The 21,188-nt window shown below is 64.7% G+C and overlaps 1 protein-coding gene across 2 annotated transcripts; it reads right to left on the bottom strand.

The window, feature by feature from the left end:
- Nucleotides 1–224: 224 nt before the first annotated feature.
- On the bottom strand, nt 225–20,651 carry Tpcn2 (two pore segment channel 2). 2 transcript variants are annotated; one of them, XM_042676372.1, is made up of 25 exons: nt 20,485–20,651; nt 18,165–18,229; nt 17,576–17,652; nt 17,074–17,251; nt 16,024–16,140; nt 15,352–15,458; nt 14,608–14,683; nt 11,466–11,565; nt 10,650–10,715; nt 10,171–10,235; nt 9,573–9,673; nt 9,038–9,119; nt 8,814–8,900; nt 8,085–8,204; nt 7,903–7,962; nt 6,811–6,939; nt 6,248–6,297; nt 5,030–5,129; nt 3,348–3,419; nt 2,639–2,712; nt 2,265–2,346; nt 2,080–2,162; nt 1,832–1,913; nt 1,566–1,660; nt 225–989 (listed from the first exon to the last, which is right to left on the bottom strand). In XM_042676372.1, exons 1-25 carry the CDS (start codon nt 20,582–20,584, stop codon nt 911–913), a joined length of 2,247 nt encoding a protein of 748 aa, XP_042532306.1. In that variant the 5' UTR covers nt 20,585–20,651; the 3' UTR covers nt 225–910. The 2 variants fall into 2 exon arrangements, with proteins under 2 accessions (XP_042532306.1, XP_042532307.1); XM_042676373.1 differs by lacking the exons at nt 17,576–17,652; nt 20,485–20,651 and having other exon boundaries at nt 229–989; nt 18,165–18,222.
- Nucleotides 20,652–21,188: the final 537 nt, after the last annotated feature.

Raw genomic sequence — 21,188 nt, 5'->3', positions numbered from 1 at the left:
TCACTTCCAGATCTCCAAATCCTCTTCCACGCAGAGACCTCCAGAAACTACACCACCCAGCACAGAAGTTGGCACTTGAATTGCAAAAACACTCGTCCATCCAGACCTAGTGTGAATCAAGTGACAGCGTGGCCTGCGCCATCGCCCACTTCCCCACCTCCCACCCCCAGCCTCTGCCACACACCTCGAGGACACAAAAGTAGGGCCACCACGGGCACATGACCCCTATGCGCATCACTAAGCGTGCCCCACGCAGTACACGAAAAGCCCGGCGCACCCCACAGCCGGGTGTCCCGGTGCAGCACACAGCTTCAACGGCGAATTCAGCAGCCGAGCCCAGAGACAGCCAGGAGTAACAACACAGCAGAGCCGTTCTTCACAGAAGGCCGTCATGATTGGTGCTCTGACCGGGAGAATTACACCCGATCACTCACACAAGGCACAAAGTAACAACAGTCCACATTCTCCTCATGGAAAGCCACCGGCACCCCAACCTGGGCACCCTGGATCCTGCCGGCCACCCTGCGCAGGCCCCGAGCAGGGCTCAGGTCCCTGAAGACCACCCGCAGCGAAGGCACGCGGGGAAGCAGCTGCTCCCTGTCCCGCGGCTGCGTCCAGGTCCCCGCGGAGAGCCTCACTGAAGCAGGGCGCAGAGGAACGCAGCCCTGAGCAGACGCCCTGCCCCGTGACGGCCACGGTGGCCAGCGCCGTCCCGAGAGGCTGCCGTGACCCAGACACAAGGGTACTTGTCTCTGCCTCCACCCGTGCCCGCGGAGTGCTCTGTCACGGCATGGTTGCTTCTTCCTCCTCCTCCTCCTCCTCCTCCTCCTCCTGCTCCCGCTCTTCCCCCACAGCCAGCGTGGGTCCTGGGCCGGCATCTCCTTCTCGGGGCCCAGCCCGAGGCCTGCCGTCACCTGGACAGCCGCAGGTGCGGGTGCCGGCCCAGCCTGTCCAGCAGCTCCTCCTCGCGGGGCTCCTCCAGCACGTCCCTGCGGAGCAGGCAGGCGGGGAAACGGCGAGCTCAGCCCGAGGAAGGCCCCTCAGGGTCCCCAGGGAGCTGGGCAAAGCCACATGACACACCCGGCTGCTACAATGTTTCTACATCTTGGTAAAAGCCCAGAGAGGGTGCTGGGCGGTGGGAGAGTCCTAAGGGGCCGGGCTCCATCCTCACAACAGCAATAAGTAAAAATGAGGTAGGGCTGGGAAGGTGGCTCCGTGGTAAGAATGCTTGCCTTGCATGCCTGAGGCCCTGGGTTCCATTCCTCAGCACCACCTAAGCAGAAACAGCTAGAAGTGGCGCTGTGGCTCAAGTGGTAGAGCGAGCGCTCGCCTTGAGCTGAAGAGCTGAGGGACAGCGCCCAGGCCGAGTTCAGGCCCCACGACCAAAAAAAAAAAAAAAGAGATAGATGGCATGGAAAGCCGGAGGATCCGCACTCACAGTGTCACAGGAGGCCACAACAGGGGGACAATTTCTAAGAGAGGGTGTGGCTCCCTCAGGTCACAAGACCAACCGAGGACTAAAGGGAGTGGAGCAAAGGGCCCTGCGGGCGGCCCTCCATCCTCACCTGAACAGGAGCTCCACTGAGCCCTGGCACGGGGCCTCCTGCGAGCCGGCCAGGGGCTGCTGGTGGCCGCGCGGGTCCCACCTGTGAAGGAAGTTCTGAAGAGGGAAAGGGGCGCTCAGCGGACCCCAGCAGCCGGGAGCCAGGGCCTGCGGGGGCCGCGGCCGGAGCCTGGATGGGCGGCTGGCTGCACCCTCAGCCGCGGCACCGGCAGGGCCTGGTCCAGCAAAGCTGCAGCCCGAGGCAGGCCGGCACAGGGACCCCAATACCTCAAGAAGCAGTGCCAGAAACAGGTTGACCCAGATGACGGAGGACACCAGCCACCAGAGCACAAAGTAGACCTTCGACCACCTGTGCGGGGACAGAGCCCCGGCCACAGTTAGCAGCGACCCACGCCTCCGCAGGCCGCCACCCCATGCCACCCCAGAAGCCCCCGGCCTTCATCCCCTCCACCAGAGCCCACGAGGCAGAAGCCCCGAGTCTCAGGGCGCCACCCCGCGGCGGGGAGGCGACTCACGGGCCTGAGTAGCGGCGGTAGGCATCCAGGAACACCTGCCAGTTGTTCACCACCATCACGTTCCACAGCGTGATCAGGGCAGCCTGAGGGGCAACAGAAGAGGGCGTGGCGGGCGGGGAGGGGGGTGAGGAGGGGGGCGGAGGGCGGGGCCCCAGGGAGGAGCGGGGCGGCCAAAGGGGACTCACAGCGAAGTCATCGAAGTTGTTGGCCCAGTACTCCAGCTGCTCGAAGCTTCCACAGGGTGCCGAGACATTGGCAGAGGCCAGACTGGCAACACATTGCCACCAGGTCACTAGCCAGGCCCCGGGGCCACACTGCTCGGCGCAGCCCGTTCCCTGGCCAGCCTGGGCCTCTCTGGCCCCCAGGAAATGCCATGTCCAGCAAAGGGCCACTGTGGACTCCAGGGGACAGGGCGCCGCTGCTGGGAAAGGCTCGCGGGACAGGTGGGATGCGATGGGACAGAGGAGAGGAAGGAACCCAGAAAAGGTCTTCATTCTGAAGGCTCTGCCTACCCCAGCCCAGCAGGCTGGCCCCTTGGCACCCCGGGGCCCCTCGCTACCTGCTGTTCCCCGGAGCCACGACAGCACCCCGAAACAAGCTGATCCCAACAATGGCGAATACGTAGTACACCACCTGGGGGGAGGCAGCTGCCGTCAGCGGCCCGCGGTCCACAGAGCCACACGAGCCACGGCCAGGCCCCGAGTCCCAGGCCGACACCTCTGCATCGAAGCACAGCTGCTCCCCCAGGGCTGGCCGAGGATAGCGCCCAGCAGGACCTAACACCCCCCAGGGGGCCTGGACACCGCTGCTCCGGGCACTGCCACACCCACTGCCGGCCAGTTCCCAGCTGGTTCCAGGGAAGGCCCGGGGCCCTACCGGGTCACAGGTCCCTCTGCTGGGTGGCAGGGCAGTGCCCGGGAAGGGCTTTCACCCAGCACACTGGGCCCCAAGCCCTAGAGTCCTCTACAAAAAGGGCCTGGTGCCAGAGTTCTTGCAGGCAGGGGGACCTGGAGGCGAAGTCGGGGCCTCTGACACCGTCCACGGCCACTCTCAGTGTGGCCGGGACCCAGAGATCACAGGGATAGGACAGTTACAGGACCCGGGGCCCGGCAGGGGAGTGCTGATGGGTGACAGTCCCCAGGTCCAGCTCTGGTCTTGCCCTGGGCCTGAGGTTCCTGGACTTCACAGCCCACTGCTGCCCCCCAGGACTCCTCCCGCCCCCTCCACACCACAGCCCACAGCCCGGCCACACCGCTCCCGGGCCTCACCACCAGGATCCCACCAAACGCCCGCAAGTTCTGCACCAGGCCGAGGATGGTACTGGCCACCACCGCCATAGGCTGTGGACAGAAGACAGCCCTTACTCCTCCTGCCCCACGAGGGGATGGCAGGAGCCACCGTCAGCCCTGATGGACAGCAGGTGACAGGCAGATGACCCCAAGCCCGGACACAGCTTGCAAGCAGCCATCCACACGGAATACATGCAGACATGTGCCCTGACACACCCAGACACTCCCAGTGTCCACCACATACCTGAGCACACCTAGACACTCACCCCAGGGCCATCCACACACACCTGGACACACCCACATCCGCTCACACACCCACGGACCACCTGCCCGAGGCCACACATGACCACAGTGGCTGCCAAGTTCCACGTCCCTCTGGAACCCACAGGCCTCGCCTGCCAGCTGTGGCCAGTTCAGTCCTTCTGTGTGCCAAAGGCTCCAGGGAACACAAACCTAGAAGGGGCAGGAATGCCCCAGGGCTCCAGAGAGCCACGGAGGCCCGCCACACAGGGGAGCCCACCACGCAGGGGGGGCCAAAGCCAGGCCTTCCAGCGGGACCAGCCTGACATGGCAAATAGTCCAAGACCACAGCTAGCAATCACGGGAATGTGTACATGTGACGTCACGTGTGCACACATGACGTCCTGTGTGACCTGTACATTGTTAGGTGGTGTCGACCTCTCCTCTGCCTCACACAAATGCACACACATGTGAGTGTGTGGGTGATGTGCACACACGATGATGCGCTGCGGCCACGCGTGAGGCCACAGGTGCCTGTGGGCCTGTGCTGTCACAATGTGTGTGCAGGCGTGCACACATGAACCCATGCGGATGCGTGTGCACACAATCCTGTGTGGGCCTCGTGCAAGTGCACGTAGTCTCGTGTGGATGTACACAATCCTGTGTGGACGTGATCTCGTGGGATGTGTGTGTATGCATGGTCCCCTGGGGACATGTGTGAACGTTATGTAATTGCACATGGACAGGTGTGTATGATCCCAAGTGATCATCTGCACGGACATGATCCTAACACAGACATATGTGTGCATGGACAGAGCCTCATACATGCACACAATCCTGTGTGATGTGCATAAGCATGATCCCAAGTGTGCACGTGTGTGTGCATGTGTGTGTATGTGTGCATGCGTGTGTGTGTGTATGTGGTACATGGGACACACTGGAGGGAAGAGGTGATCCCAGAGGACAGGGCCATCCATCCAGGAGGAGGACAGGGAGGAGGGCTGAGGCTCAGGTTCCCGCTGACGCTCTCAGCCTGACCTGGCTGCCCGCCTGGCCAGCCTTGCCCTCCCTGCCTCAGGGACATGACACTCCTGACAGCGCTGGAGAACCTGCAGTGGATCCAGTCCAACCCTCGTCCAACCCTCGCCCAAGGCCCTTCTCACCAATGCCCAGCAGCAGCCTCTCCTGGGACGGCGGAGGGGACGCCCATCCCTCACCAGACCGCCCTCCTCACCCCAAGCCCAGGCTGGTCACTGTTTCAGGGACAGTAGAGGCTAAGGCTGTGGCCTGAGCTGAGGAGCTGGGGCTCAGTCCCAGACCCAGACCACTAGCCCTAGAACACAGCACCATTCTGCAGCAGACAAGGCAGGGGCCCGGGCGGACACAGGCGGGCACGGGCGGGCACGGGGGCAGCCACGCACCTTCATTCTGGGGATGACCCGGAGGAAGCGGAACACGATGAGCATGTTCACCAGCCGCGTCAGGTCCCACAGCGACAGCAGACCCAGCACCTCCGGCTTCCTAAGGAGGCACGGGCGGCAGGTGGGGGGAGGCCGGGGAGACCCAGAGGATGAGGGACAGGTGTCTGTCAGCCAGGCATGCGGGACTCACTGCACAGACACTGAGAAGCTCCCGTGGGGGGGGCTGTCCGCTCACACCTGCCCCCCTCAGCAGTCCGGTCACAGCCACACATCCCGGCACAGCCCCCAGAATGCGGAGCAGACACCCCATTTACCAAGGAGGCCATCACGCCCAATGGGAGGCCCTGTTTCCTGACTTGGACCCCACAGCTGACCCCTGACCTGCCCTGTCTCCCCATGATGGCCTTCGTGGCTTCTCCACGTTTTCAGAAGACCCGGCTCCCACCCAGCAATGACACAAGCACAGGTGACAGCCCACAGTGCCTGCCCAGCTCCCTGAGCAGTCAGAAGCCCACGGGCTCCCCAGAAAGACGCCAGGGTCGAAGCTTGGGCCCTGCGCCTCTTCTCTCCAGCACCCCCAACTACTCTGCTACCCAGGACAAAAGCAGTGCAGGATCCGAGAGGCAGACCCCAGGGGCAGCGTGCGCCAGGCCTGTCCTGGCCCAACCCTGCCCCTCGCACGCTTGTGCCCAGCTGTGGCACACGGGAGCTGAGTCTCCTGGCACATGTACAGTGTCTACAGGGCCTCGTGGCACAGATGATGGCCTCAGGTCTTGAGACAGAGCAGCCTCAGCCTCAGCAGCAAAGGCTCTGACTCGGCCAGAGTCTGCCAGTCCTGCCAGGATCGCCTGGGGCTGGCAGAGCTCCCTCTGCATGGCCAGAATGAAGGCCAGGGGCGCAAAGAACAGCCCAACATCAGCCAACCAAGTTCAGGCTCGGGCCCCGCCCAGCAGCCGCAGGACCTCAGCCCTGAGCACGGGCGGCCTGCTCTGCTCAGCCCAGCCCGGCACGCCCGGACCCACACACCATACCATACCATGGTGGGGCGGGGGGGGGGGGGGGGGGGGCGACCCCAGATAGGAGCTGAGCCCTGTGGGCACCAGCAACTCAGAGGGGACCCAGCTAAGGGAAGGAAGGACTCTGCTGTCACGCTTCCCACCCGGGTCATGATGCTGTGTGCATGCACGCGTGCGTGGCCTGAGCGTCCTCATCACGTACCTGCCGGCCTGAGGGAGCGGGTACACAGCCAGGGCTGAGATCTGCAGGACCTTCAGTCACAAAAGGAAAAGCAGGCTTGGTACCACCGTGCTCCCCCGAGTGGGGAGCCCTCAGCCACCCACGGGGGCCTCGGAGAGGATCCGAGCCCCTGCCCGGGGTTCCAGGGGTCAGACCCTCTGACCTGGGGAACTGGGGATGGCACAAGCTACCGGTGACCACGCGCCCCAGGGCCCGCCCAGCGGACAGGGGACGCACCCCCAGCCCTCAAGCCCACAGAGAACACCGAGAAATCGGTGGCTTTGAGGCCAGGTCTGAGCTAGCTGGTGGCAGCTAGGGGTCCTCCCCAGCCCTCCCTCAGAGGCATAAATGACAGCCTGACCCCCTCAATCCAGAAGAGACCAGCACCAAGACCCTCCCCAGGGGCTCAGCCCCACACCCAGCAACTCTGGGGTTAAAGAGACCCGAGAGGGAGCCATGGCCGAGCCACAGGCCCTGCCTGTGGAGCCCACCAGAAGAGCCCGCCCCGCCCCGCCCCGCCCCGCCCCGCCCCGCAGGGACCTCACCAGCAAGAGGACGGTGAGGACGCCATCGAACACGTTGCTGGGGTAGGACAGGTAGCCGCGCGGGCCCAGGGCCAGGACCTTGAGCAGCAGCTCCAGGACGTAGTACAGGAGGAAGACATAGTTGAGAACCTGAGGAGCCGAAGGAGCAAGACGGTGGCCGGTCATCCTGCCCTGGGGCCGAGGCCACACTGTCCCCTCCCCCTGTTCCCTCCCCTCCCCACCCTCACACTTGAGGCCCCACACCCCTGCTTCCTGCTGGCCTCTCCTGGCCTTCCCAGCTCCACCCCATCCACCTCTCCCAGAAAAGGGCTGCGTGGGAAGCCCGCCGGCCCAGGCGGAAGGTGGCATTCCCGGGTACGCACAGTCCTGCTGTCACGCCACATGGAGACAGAGACTGCACCCGGCCTTACCCCACAAGAGGGGCTCCACAGAATCACCCCCAAAACAAGCCTAGAGACAGCACCTGAGATCCAGCCGCCAAAAGTCTATCCCCAACCATCACGCCACTGCTGGGCAGCTGGACAGGCGGCATTCACCGGGCGTTTGCCGGGAAGGGGGGACGGCCTTACCTGTCACTGCCAGCAGCCTTCAGAGCCCCTCGGGCCTCCACCAGGGGGAGAGTACAACACTAACCAGAAAATGCTGTTTTGTGGGGTGCTAGTGGCTCACACCTGTAATCCTAGCTACTCAGGTGGCTGAGCTCTGAGAATCAACAGTTCAAATCCAGCCCAGGCTGGAAGGTCTATGAGACTCTGATCTCTAATCAACCACCAGAAAACTGGAAGTGGAGCTATGGCTCAAGTAGGAGAGCAGTAACCTTGAGCATGAAAGCTTAGGAACAGAGTCCCAGACCTAAGGTCAAGCCCCATGACTTGACAAAAATAAAGAAAATGCCAATTTAAGTACAAATCAGAGGGGATTTGAACATCAGGCCAGAGGGCTGAGACTCCTCTTTTGGTGCCAGAACACTGTTAGCCTGCGTCTAATCCACAGGAACAGTGCACAGGCTCAGGGCCACCTTGCCACCGCTCTCCACACCCTCCTCTGCTCCCTGGCTGAGCTGCTGGCCTCACAGCCGGGCCCCGAGCTCACCCCCAGCACGAAGTCATTGCGCGCAGTGGGCAGCAGATCCTCGTCCAGCACCAGGAACACCTGCCGGCCAGAGCAGGGTTCGACTCACCAGGCCGGCAGATCCCAAGCCGAGCAGGGGAGGAGGTGGGGCGTGGGCAGGGAGGAGGTGGGAGGGGCGCCCTGGCAGGTGCACCTGCACTTACACCAATGGACACAAGGTTTCCCAGAGCTACGAGGTTCCCCAGGTAGTCGAAGTAGCGGTGGCTGAAGAGGAACTGGGCCGTGCGCAGGAGCGGGGTCCGGTACTGGGGCCTGGGCGGGTGCTGGGGCGGGAGCCTACACTCAGCCCAGGCTCAGACCGCCCTGCCTCTGCCTCTGAATTCCATCCCCAGCCTCCCTGCAGGTCCTGGCTTCTCCAACCCAAGGAAATGACCCCAAACGCAACCAGCTTCCCACAGAGGCCTCTCAGAGCCATTCATCCACCCCCGTTGGTAGAAATGACCGAGCAAACCCCACCCAGTGAAGTTCAACGGGTTGGCCACCTCAGTGCGGTCAGAGTACTGACCATACACTGGTCACCATGAGGCCCAGTCACCACCACCACCACCACCACCACCCCCCACCCCACCCCCACTCCCCCCCCTCCCCGCTCTCCACACTCACACAAGGCCAGGCTGGCGGATGGGCAGGAACCCCCAGAGCATCAAAGCCACAGCCCACACCAAATGTCAGCCACCTTGAAGCCACCAATGCACACTCCGCAGGCCACCAACACATGCTCTCCACAGGCCAATGAAATACATTTTCCAAGAGCCAAAGGACATCTATTCCCAACACCCATCCAGGGGCCTGGCCCTCGTCACAGAGTCCCAGGTGACAAGAGCTGTGCTGGCCCAGAGTGGCAGAGGCGGGCACAGGCCAGCCCCATGTACCTCTTTGATTACACTCTTGTCCACCTCATCAAAGAGTTTCTGGAACTCGTGAGCCGGCAGCAGGTCACCGTCGTGGGCGCACACCTTCTGCAGAGGGAAGCGGGGGTCAGCCAGGGCAGGGCAGTGGCCACAGCCCCGTCACCCCTCAGGCTGTGACCAGTGATGAATGACTCCCCACCTAGAGGGGCTGAGACAGAGGCGGGGTGGGCCTGGGGGGCTGCTACCTCCACAAGGGCCTGCTTGTGGGCACCGCCCAGCCGGGCTCTCTGGAGCACCTGCAGCACATCCTGGGGCCTCACCCCAACTCTGTGGGGAAAAAAAAAACCCACCCCATGAGCAAGGCCAGCCGGGCCCCTGGGCGAAGCCAGGCCCCTGGAGAGGCCAGGCCGGTTCTCCATCGCTTGGCCAGGCATCCACCCTAGGCAGAGCGCCTCCACCACGGGCAGCTACCACGGGTGGGGGTGGGGAGAGAGGGCTGCAGGCTCCTTCATCATCCCAAATCCCCAGGGAGACCCCGCTGGGCCCCATCTGGAGAGACAGGCAGACTCCGCTGCAAGGACAACAGAGCCCAGAACACAGGGGCCGTGGTGGTGTTCACAATTCCTAACCCAGCCACCCAACAGCAAGGGATGCTGGGAAATCTCTAAGGTGCACCCAGCCCCTCCCCTTGGAGTGGCCACAGCACCCCCCCCATCCCTGGGGAGAGACAGAGAGAGAGAGAGAGAGAGAGAGAGAGGCCCCACTCAGCCCAGCACTCACGCCTCGGGGACAGCTCCAGCCTGCCCTGCCAGGGAGGAGAGGACCTGGAAGGCAGCGAGGGTCCCCAGCCGCCGGCGGAACAGCGAGGTCTGCAGGGACTTCTGCGGGGAGCGGGCTCTCAGCCTGGGCGAGGCCCCTCCCAGCCGGACGGCCCCCTCTCGCCTCCCTCTCGGGGAATGGGCAACACAGCAGAGGACAGCCAGGGCCTCGGGGATAGTTCTCCAAGGAAGGCGCCTGGCCAAGGCCAGGTGGGGACCGGGCCTTGAGCAACCACAGCTCACCATGCTGCCACTGCAGTACCCAAGTACCCATTCTTCTCTGTGTATCTGGGGCCCTGGCTCCCCACACTAGGTATAGGCCCACTTCCCAGGGCAGCCTCCCTAGGAGAACATGGGAGGGCCTGGGAAGGACCTCTGGTCTCTAGGAAAACACTGCCCTCCCAAATGACACCTGGCGACACGTGCTCTAACCTCGGCTTGTCCCCTTTCCCCCCCCCCCCCACCCCATCTCCCCAGCCCATGCTGGGCAGCCTTGGCATGTCTGCTTAGCCTCCAGGGCCTACTGCGGACACAGCCCAGTAGGGGGCAGTGCATCTCACCATCAGGTAGCCTCGGAACTGATTGTAGATGATGGCAGTCAGCAGGTTCATGAGAAACAGGCTTCCTGTAAGGAGAAGGCCTCGGTCACAGGCAGAAGGGACCCAAGGGCCAGCCGACAGGCAGCAAGCGTGCCAGCAAGGAGGGCGGGGGGGCCAGCCTGTCAGTGCTCCCCACTCCGGCCATGCAGAGGGGGCAGGCCACCTGCTGGCCACCTGTGGGGCACTGCAGGCCTACCTAGTATGGCACAAGAGGGATGTGTGGCCACGGACCACAGACGGCAAGCCAGCAGGTAAGTGCGGGGGGGAGGGGAGCCAGGCTGCGGCAGGTAAGTGGGGGGCGGGGGGGATGGAGGTGAAGTTATGGGGGACAGGCTACAGCGGAGGTAAACAGTGGGGGCTGCTGCACGTGCACCTGAGCCTTGGGGTTCCATTCCCTCCGGAGGAGCCCAGGGCACTGAACACAGACCGTCCGCACTCACCGATGAGGGTGAAGACGATGAAGAAGACGGCATAGGCCCGGTTCTTGGAATAGGCAGGCGTCATCACTGAGGCAAGAGGAGCCAGAGCAATTGGAAAGCGTTCTGGGTCACTCCTCACAGGGAGAGCTGAGGGCCCCGCGGAGCCCCGGGCAGGTGCTCCCCAACCGTGAGGACGCTCGGCCCTGGGCGAGGCTGAAGCTAGCTGCCCTGTGACCCACCCCACCCATCCGATGACCTGCCCAGGCTGTCAGGACATGTGGGGGGCCAGGCTCGGCAGCGCAGCTGAGCCCAGGAGGGAAGGCCCCAGGCACAGTGGACTCGGGCCCTGGCCACAGCACATGACCACTGGGGGACCCATCAGCACCCCGCATGGCCAGCCAACACCCCAGGAACTCAGACACATGTTCCAGGTGGCACCCACCTCTTGGCTGGGCCTGGGCCGTGGCTGGTAAAAGGGATGGCCCCAGAGAGGCCACCAGAGGGGCACTGGCCACTGCCACAGCACGTCAGCACACTAAGACCACCATTCTTTCAGCTTCTCCGAGTAAAGAGACAGGCAAAGAGAACCAAGAAAGAAAGGAGGGAGTGAGAAAGCGAAGGAGATAAAGGGAAAGAAATAGGGAGGAAGATGGACGGGGAAAGAGAAAACAAAAAGAGAAGGGAAAGAAGGGAAGAGAGGAGAGGGACCAATGTCTCCTCCCATGGACAAAAGCCTCCAAGACCCCAGCCAGTTCCACCCCAGCCTCGCCAGGCGCAGCCCCAGGCTCCACACACACAGACACACACACACACACACACACACACACACACACACACCGTCAGGGTTGTTGGCAGTGGTCAACAGCACCAGGAGGGAGGTCAGTGCTTCTGGAAGGCTCCGGAAGTAGGCCAGTCTCTCCTTGTCCTGCTTTTCATCCTGAGAAGAGACAAACGTCTGGGTCTCCCCGCACACCAGCCTAGCCACAGGGTCCACCCACAGAGGGGCCCGCAGCCGCCCTCCATCTGCAGGCTCTGAGTGCCCAAAGTCTGGGCCTCCAGCCCAGGCAGACCCACCCACGGGCACACAGGCCGGGCCACTGTGCTTGTAGCCGCACACCCTGGGGCAGAGGCCCCAGCTGGCCTCCCGCAGGCTGCCACGGGCAGGTGTGGAGCGGGGAAAGAGCAGAGGGCACGTGGGACAAGGACCTAGGGAGAGCCTCGGGCCCCAGAGGCCTAGACCTCAAAGCTGTGGCTACCACAGCTGGCAGCCGGGGCACCGGTGCCCAGCTCCCCACACCACAGCACGCGTGCAGCATGTCTACCCAGAACCGCTGCACACACAGGGCTCTCCGTGGTGGAGCCACCCTGTCCCCACAAGGCAGGGAACCCCATACGCCTGGCTGTGTGACCAGGGCAGCAGGTGGTACTTGAGTCAGATCCCTGGATGCCCACAAACCACCTGATCCCCTGGGGTCCTTCAGGCTGAGTGCCGGCCAGGCCCAAGCCCGCCAGCGGACCCCTCCTGCAGGCCCCTCCTGAGCAGGGCAGGGCTGGCCCCAGCTACAGAATGGCACTGCCCCGTGTGCCCAGAGCAGGGATGCCAAGGCCAGGCGAGCGGACGGGGAGGAGATGCCACGAGCCACTGGCGTGGGGGCAGACGTCACCATAGGACGTTGTAGAGTGGGGACCAGAGCCACAGCTGGTGCCCCTGGGGACGCTGAGGCAGGCAGACACCCTGCCCCGCCCCGCCCCAGCCGTGGGCAGGGAGAGCCGGGACGGCCACCACCCCCCACATCCAGAGGGTCAGCCCCGAAACGAAACAAGTCTGCTCACTGCTCTGGGCTCAGGCTTCTGCTGCCAGAGGGAAGTTCCAGCACCTGAGCTAGCTCACAGACAAGGCCTCAAGCCGGGGGTGAGAGGCCTGCCCAGGCCAAGGGGAGCCCTGTCCACACTCGTCACCCAACAAGCCGCCTCCTGGTCTCCAAATCTCCTTCCCGAGGGGCTGCCCCTGACCCCCAGCCCTGTGGGTGAGCAGAGGGCACAGTGTCCGCAGTCCACCACCCGCACCCGCGGAGACACGAGGAAGAGCGACCTTCTTACACATCCCCCGTACACCAGCCCCCATCCTCGGAAATACATCCAAGGTGGCCCTCTGAGTAACAAGGTCAGCTCTAGAAAGTTCTTGGGCAACAAGGCAAGGGAGGTCAGGCCCTGTGAGCTGGGGGGAGGGAGAGGCAGCCCAGGTCACCTTCCCACAGCAGGCTCCGCCCAGATCCCCACCTGTCCCCCCGCCAGGCTGGCCCAGAGCCTGTGGCCAGGGACAAGGGACTCAGGGCCAGTTGGTCCTCCCAACTTCAGCCAAGGGTAGGAGCTGGAACTCCCACCAAGAGGACACTGGCTCCCACAACAGCACAGCCCTCTGTGGGGCAGAAGCCAGCCTGGACAAGAAGCCAACGAAGGCTTCCTGCCCCTGGGGGCTACCACAGGCAGCCACAGAGAGGCTGAGGCCCACCGCAGGGTCGCCTCACAGCCCAGCACTGCCCAACGCACACAGACACACACAGAGACACACACACAGAGGGACATGCACACACATGAACACAGACATACACATGCACAACACATCCACCAACACAGACATAAATATACAGATTCACATGCATACACGGCTAGACACACGCACAGAACATCCAACACATGTCGACATTCCTATCACACACACGGATATACTCAAATGCACATGCACACGCACACACGCACGCACACACACACTCAGGTAGAAGGCACTAGCCTTCTCCTGTTCTGCTCCCAGGAGGCACAGTCCAACTCCTATGTGCCATCCAACTCCCCCAGTCAGCAGACGCGCCCCAGGACAGAGAAGCAGAGACAGAACACGGCCCAGGCTGGACGACACGATGACCATAGACAGAGCCCAGGAAGGTGGCGGGTGGAGACAGCCACAAGCAACACCACTGGGGCTGAAGCCTGGGCTGGGCCGGGCCGGGCCGGGCGGGGGCGGGGTGGGGCGGGGCGGGGCGGGGCAGGGCGGGGCGGGGCGGGGCGGGGCGGGGCGGGGCAGGCCAGGCCAGGCCAGGGCAGGGCAGGGCAGGGCAGGGCAGGGCTGGGCCAGGGAGGGCAGGACTGGGCAGGGCAGGGCAGGGCAGGGAAGGGCAGGGCTGAGCAGGACTGGGCAGGGCAGGGCGGGGCGGGGCGGGGCGGGGCAGGGCGGGGCGGGGCAGGGCAGGGCAGGGCTGGGCAGGGCAGGGCTGGGCCAGGGAGGGCAGGACTGGGCAGGGCAGGGTAGGGCAGGGCAGGGCTGGGCAGGGCAGGGCTGGGCCAGGGAGGGCAGGACTGGGCAGGGCAGGGCAGGGCGGGGCTGGGCAGGGAAGGGCTGGGCGGGGCGGGGCGGGGCGGGGCCGGGGTGGGGCGGGGCTGGGCCAGGGTGGGGCGGGGCGGGGCAGGGCAGGGCAGGGAGGGGCAGGGCAGGGCTGGGCAGGGAAGTGCTGGGCAGGGCAGGGCAGGGCTGGGCAGGGCTGGGCAGGGCAGGGCTGGGCAGGGCCAGGGTGGGGTGGGGCGGGGCAGGGCAGGGGGACCCAGAGCCAAGGATGAAGAGAAGGATGTGGCATTGCCAATGTCCAGAGCAGGTGTGAGGAAGCTCAGGGAGGTGGTCAGGCAGGGTGAGGAAGGGCAGCCCCTCAGAAGAACACACAGGCTGGGGGGAAGCTTCACGCCGCCCCCAGTGAGCAGCCGAGCGGGGAGGAAGAGGCAGCCGCAGAGGACGGAGCCCGGGAGGGCGTGTGCGGCAGCGCCCTGGCAGGCGGTGGCGGTGGCAGCACTGGGCTGAAATGGGGCCACCGCGCTCCTGGTTCTGGGTCTCAGGCTGAGGGCCCTGCCCACCTCATGACCCTCCACAAGATTCGGCCCCGTCGGCTGCCAGGCAGCGGCCCAGGCAGACAGCCCGAGGGCAGTGCCACCTCACCTTCTCGCCCATGGTGAAGAGCAGCATTCCCAGCACGGTGAAGAGGCCCAGGTGGATGGCCAGCAGCAGCCCGACGCTGGGGAGAGGCAGGCATTCAGCCTGGCGAGGGGCAGGGCAGGCCCTGGGCCACTGTCCTGCCCGAGACGGGGTCCCTGGGACAGAGCCAGGCACTGCCGTCCCTGAGAACCTGGGAGTGGGCAGATGGGGCCGGGCTGCCCGGCCTGGCGTCCCCTGTGGAGGAACGAGGTGACCACACACACAAGGCCCAGGGGGCTCAGGACCGAGAGGAAAGGCCACTCCATCATCTCGGCTGGACTGGAGGTGGCCACCACGGAGGGACTGAAGGCAGAGGGAGGGCACGGATGACTTTTCTGAAAGAAGGAAGGGGGCAGGGGGAGCTGGGGGGGACGCTGGGTTGAAAGCAAGAACTCCTGCTGAGGACAGACAGCATGAGGCCCACGGGGGGGGGGGGGGGGGGCTGGTGTGGGCACCTACACAGGAAGCCGCAGGGATGCAGGGAGCAGGGCAGGGGGCGGTGGCAGCCACAGCAGGACACAGAGGACAAAGACCAGCAGAAAGACTTCCCTGGGATTCAGGGACCCCAGCGGGGTCTGCAGCAGGGCCTGTAACCCCACAACGCTGCCGGCCACCGCAAAGCCTGGGCCAGGGCAGCCTGCGGACGCAGTCCTGTCCACCACACCCCCAGGCAGAGCACCTGAGTCCCAGGCACCCAGCACCACCCACCTGGCCATTTCGGGCAGTGACCACCGGATGCACTTCAGGGTCTTCTTCATCATGGAGGAGTTCTGCAGCAGGAAGAAGGGGCGGAGCAGCCGGCGGATGCGCAGCGGCTGGAAGAGACCCGGAGAAGCCCACGGACTGGAAACCACTGGGTTCCCAGCGGCCTTCACCCGTCCCACAGCAAGAGCCCCTGGAGGCCGGAGAGCCGCCAGCCACGGCGCTGGCCTGCCCCTCTAGGCCTGACGCCGTTCTTCTCGCCCTTGCTGACAGGTTTAGAGGCCGACATGCCCCCGGCCGCTCCCTGCCACGGGAGCGGACTCCATGGCCAGCCCTGCGGGCAGCTGGGTAAGTAAGCTCACTGCAGGGTCTCAACACGCTCTGGGCCGGTGGCGGCTGTGTGTGATGAGAGCCCAGGTCAGCACTGTGGGACCGGCCAGGCCAGGAGTGGCAGTCAAAGCAGCCCAGACGTCGCTCTGGCATCTCCCCTAGCCAACAGGACGCCCCAGGACCCCGGCCGGACCCAGGTCTCAATTCCCATCCCCAGCTGCTGGGACCCCACTGGTGAACAGCGCGAGATTCCCCAGGGCCACCCCAGGGCCCACGCCCTGCACCCCCCAGCCCATATCCCTGCCCCACAGAGCCTGAATCCCCCCCCAGAGCTGCCACACCACCCACCTCCTGACAAGCCAGGCCCAGGGACACCGTCCAGTCCACCAGGGACACCACCAGCACCACGAGGTAGGCCAGCAGCCACAGATTCTTCTGGAATTGGGCCCGGCCCACCAGGTAGCCCTGTAAGAGACGGGGACGGGTGAGGGGTGCGTGGCAGGCAGAGGACCCCGGCTCTGGTGGAGGGGGATGGGGAGCAGTGCGGTCTCCATGGGCACAGGGCACAGCGCACAGCCCCAGCTGGGACCCCGAGCAGCTACGGTGCACCCTCAAGTATGGCACGGGCCTCCCTGCCCTCGGTTCCTCTTTTGGTTTATTTTGATTGCTACTATAAAGGTGAGATGCAAACGGGTTACCGTGAGGGAGTTTGGAACAGACACATGCCCGCTCTGCCCCTCCTAACTGCCTCCCCCCTCCCTGGAGCGGCCACCCCAAGGCCCCAGCCTGGGCACCAATGCACCCCTCACCTCCAGCCTCTCCAAAACAACTCGTGGTAACTTCCTAGCAGTTCAGGTTCCAGTTTAAAAACCCCTAATCTGCCAACCACATGATGGGCTAAAAACACGAAGTGAGGAACTGCCCGGAGCCCACAACTTCACACACACACACACACACACACACACACACACACACACACACACACACACACGTACTCATATGCACCTAGCACTGAAGCCCCCTCCCCTATCCACCCCTTACCCCCGTTTCTAGAAGGATCCAGTCACAGGTACCCAGCAGCCTCTCTGTGACAAGAGGTCCCTCCTTGCCCTACATCCTCTCCACCGGAGCCAGCAATGTGGGCCATGAGGAGAGGATCCTAGTCTTCATGGGGCCGCTGCGGCCAGCCTCCATCACCCCACAGGCTGCCAGCCTGGTGGCACAGCTCATACCCAGCATTGTGGGGAGGGAAAGGAGCTGCATCCTCTGCCCCAAAGCTCAGACACAAGCAAAAGCTTGGGCCAAAGAGCAAAGGCAAGAGGAGCAGCAGGCAGCCCCCGGCATCGGAACGAGCAGAAGCGGTCAGGGACCAGTGGGGCACAGGCCCACCTTCCTCACCTTCACGGAGACATCGGCCACGAAGAGCAGCAGGCAGAGCGCCTCCACACCTTCAGTCAGGCCACAGGGCGGCTCCCAGGGCCGAGAGCGGTAGCGCACGTCTGCTGTCCGGGTGAACGAGGAAGGTGTCTCCACAAAAGCCAAAGCCAGGATCAGGAAAATGGCGGCACTCAGAGCCCTGGGAAGGAGACAAGCCAGATTAGAGGGCAAGTACAACTGCTTGGGGCCAGGAAGCCCCCCCCACCCTCCCCACCCCTGCAGGCAACTGCCCAGAGGGCAAACTCCAGCCCTTCCCGGCTGGGTCCACCAGCAACTGCACAAACATCACTGGATCGGGCCTGCACAGGATGGAGCTGCGTCCTAGCCCCAGGCCTGGCTCCTCCCCTGAAGGGGATCAGGGCCACCTCTGCACCCAAACAGACAGACTTGGCACCCCCAAACAGGTGAAGCCAGCCCACCCCACCGAGCAGGTCTTCAGAGACCACCATTCCCGCCTTCTCACCGCTGGCACCAGTTTGAGTAATAGCAGCGGTACAGCCACAGCGAGCTAGAGTCCATTCGGTGGTAGATGGAGCGGTACTGGAGGGAGGGAGGCCGGGCAGGGCGAGTGAGTGGGGGATGGGCCAGGGGCCTCTCAGGGCCGCACCCCCCATGTTCCCTGGTTCTCTGGTTTGTGCCCCCTTACCACACACAGCCAAACACAGCACTGCAGCCCCCCCAAGAAAAGCCCAATGGAGGGGACAGGTGGGGGTGTGAGGGCAAGTCCCTGTCGGCAGAGGACAGACCCCCTCCACCATCACATACCACACCAAGCTCTCCCCCCAGCCGGGCACCCCGGAAGGCGGGTGCCTGAGGGGCACGCAGACAGCAGCCATGCCCACTGCCTAGCGAGGCCTGCCCCCACCCGCATGTACGACCTGGCTCGGGGAGGCCCGCCAGGCTTCGGTCAGCGGTCCATCAATGAGACCCTCGGAAGATGGTGAGGACTGAGAGCCGGGCCGTGAGGCCCCGCAGGCCAGCGGCTGAGGCTCCGCCCTGGGTCAGCGAGGAGCAAGGGGGCACGCACAGCCAGCATGGCGGCCACCACCCACCTCAATGGCATCTTCAATGAAGACCACAGCCTGGTTGATGCAGAGGTCCTGGCCAGCGCCGGCACCTAGGGGCAGACGGGGCAACATCGGGTGACCAACCCAGGGGCCCGTGGCCTCGCCCGAGGTCCCCCACCCTGTGGTGGGGCACGTGCCACCCGCCCAGGGTGAGGTCCCAACAAGGTGGGGGGCACCCATGTGCCCAGGGTCCCGGGCCTGGAGCAGGGGTGGCCCTGCCTCCACCGCTGCCCCTGCCCAGGGGCACGGTGCGGGGGGCACGCGAGAGGCGGCAGCGTCTGCAGAGCACTGAGCTCGGGTCACAGCGGGCTCTTCCACCCCCATGGGGACGGCAGGCATCTCCGCCTCTGCCCCGTGGGCATCACCAGCCGCCTGCCTGCCTCCCAGAAGCAAACCCTGAGGCCCAAGGCCCCACTCGCTCCCTCGCACCATGCCACACCCACATGGTGTCCAGGGCAGAGCCCAAGGAAGCCCAGCCCCCCCATCCTCTGCCAGCCCTTCCTAGGCAAAGAGCAGCCGTCACCTGTCAACCCCACCCACAAAGTGGTTCTCACAGCGCAGATGGCGGGCCTGCTCCTCACACCTGTGTTCCCCAACATCAGGCCTAAGCTCACTCCCCACCTGGCTCTACACTGGCCCCCGCACCATCTGCATCTCGCGCAGCCCTGGTGTGCGCCAACCTCGCAGACAGTCCTCAATAGGGTAACAAGGGGCGGGGGGGGTCCTGCGCTAACGCTTTGCAGAGCGTCCATACAACCCCACATCCGCGGACACGTTCAGCAAAAAAGGTAGAAGACTTCCTGAGCCAGCAACAAGAAGAATCACTCTCCTTCCTCAACCTTTGGCCAGGGCCTGTCCTCTGCTGGGGCTGAGCCAGGAGGACCTGGGGTCCCCTGAGGAGTGGGCACCCCACAGCAGCACTCCCCGCCCCCACACCAGCAGGAAAGTCCCGCTGCAGGCAGAGGAGCCCAGGGCATCCCCCCCACCCCATCTCCCGGCTGTGGGTGCTCCCAGGGGAGGCTGAAGGAGCCATTCTCACAAGCAGCCCGGCCGAAAGACAAAGACAACAGACACTATCATGAGCCACACGGCCCAGCGCCGACTTGCGTCTCGGATCACACGTGCCACCCACTTCCTCGGCCAGCGCCGGGACCAGCAGGCACGGCGGCATTCCCACCCGGCCCAGCGCCAGCCCCCTCCATCCCCTCGCTTGAGGCTCAGGACGTCCATCCCCTTCTCCTGAGACTCAGCAAGGCTCCGCACCTGCCCAAGCCCACCAGGCCTGCAAGCGGCAGCCCCAGAAAGGCACCCCTGTCCAGACACAAGGACAGGGCATAGGCTGGGAGGAAGGATGTTCCACCCACACGGGGGCCACCGGGAGCTTGGGGAAGGGCACAGGGGGGCGTGGGGCCACGGGCCATGTGGGCCTCCACTTCCTCACCTCCTGCCAATCCTGTGGCCACCCACTGCGGATCGCCCGGGGCATACACTGCTCACCCAGCCCAACCCGGGAAGGAGGCAGGACCAGCGTGGGAAGCAGCCAGGCATGAAGGGAGGCACCCAGAGGCAGGGTGTGACCTTCGGCAGGTCTCGGGACCTCAATTTCGTCATCGGTAAATGGAGACGGGGGTCCTGCCGCCTGGAACCCAGCACCTGATTCCTCTGGGGTGGGCCCGTCCCCAGCCCTCACCCTCCCTGGATTCAGCAATCCCTCAGACCACAAACAGGAAGGACAGAAGGCAGCTGCAGGAGAGAGGAGGGGGCTGCTGCAGGAGGGCCTGTGACAGAGCCCCGGCCCGGCCCGGGAGCTGGGGTCCAACGGCACCCCAGGGACTCCAGGATCTCCCTCCAGACACCTACTGGCGCTTTTCTCTGGGTCTGTTTCCCCACGAGAAACGGTGGGGAAAGGTGGGGGGAAGAACTGGAAGCCGGTGGCTCCCGCCTGTCATCCTAGCTACTCAGGAGGCTGAGATGCGAGGACAGAGGTTCGAAGCCAGCCTGGGCAGGAAAGTCTGTGAGACTCTTACATCCAATTAACTACCAAAAAGCTGGAAGTGGTGCCGTGGCTCAAGTGGCAGAGCGCCGGCCCTGAGCGGAAAAGCTGGGCTCAAGCCCCAGGGCCTGGGTTCAAGCCCCAGGACCGGCACAGAACGGAAGGCCCCAGCATGACCGTGGGCCGGGGTCCGGGGTCCGGTTCGCGCTGCTCGCCGGGGCCGGGCGCGACCCCGGGCCCCGGGGACGGGGACCCCCTCCCCGCGCCCCTCCGACCCCCGCGCCCCGGGGCCCTCACCCCGCTGTCACTCACCCGGGCCCACCTGAGCGAACTGCCCCGGCGGGAAGTCGCTGCTGCCGCCGCTACGGGCCCGGCTCAAAAGAGGCTCGAGCTCGCCCCGGGGCTCCGCCATCGGCCGCCACGCGCCGGACCCCGAGCCTCCCCCGAGCGCACGACCCGCCAGCGCCGGGCCCCACTGCGCAGGCGCGCGGGCCGCCCGGGCGCCGGGGAGGCGGAGCGACCGCTCCGTGACGCCAGGGGATGCCCTTCGCTGCTAGCCAATGAGGACGGAGCGCTCCGGAGCGGAGCTTAACTTCCGTCCAATCAGGGAGGAGCCAGCCCCGAGGGCTTGGGTGAAGGCTGAGCCGCCGAGCGAAGCTGTCCGGCGGTGGCCACAGGACCGGAAGCGCGTTTTGCAATGCCGGTTACCGGGCCCTCCCGGGCCTACCGAGTCGGACACTTGTTCTGGCTGGCCCGCCGCCCGGCCGCCGAGGTCCACCCCGGATCCGGGAGCGCCTCACTTATTTACTTACTTATTTCTCTTTTTTCTTTTTTTGGAGGTTCATTGGAGAGAAGAATCGCAGGCTGCCCAGGCTGGTTTCGAACCCTGATCCTCATGAACCATGAACCGCGATCCATCCTCTCAGCCTCCTGAGTAGCTACAATTACAGGAGTGAGCCACCAGCTCCCGGAGTCCAAGAATGAATTTTAGCAGATAATTGATGTTGTTCTTGAGA

The sequence above is a fragment of the Dipodomys spectabilis genome, unplaced genomic scaffold (assembly GCF_019054845.1).
Source record: "Dipodomys spectabilis isolate Male_0828 unplaced genomic scaffold, ASM1905484v1 ptg000030l, whole genome shotgun sequence".
In the NCBI taxonomy this organism is placed as follows: Eukaryota; Metazoa; Chordata; class Mammalia; order Rodentia; family Heteromyidae; genus Dipodomys; species Dipodomys spectabilis.
This window is presented reverse-complemented; position numbering and strand designations above follow the sequence as displayed.

Coding starts and splice junctions, on each gene's coding strand:
- Tpcn2 (XM_042676372.1), bottom strand. CDS start 20,584: ATGGCGGAGCCCCGGGGCGAGCTCGAGCCTCTTTTGAGCCGGGCCCGT. Junction 10,716..11,465: donor CACTGCCAACAACCCTGACG/GTGTGTGTGTGT, acceptor CTCTTGCCTCAG/TGATGACGCCTGCCTATTCC. Junction 8,205..8,813: donor ACAAGAGTGTAATCAAAGAG/GTACATGGGGCT, acceptor CTCCCGCCCCAG/CACCCGCCCAGGCCCCAGTA.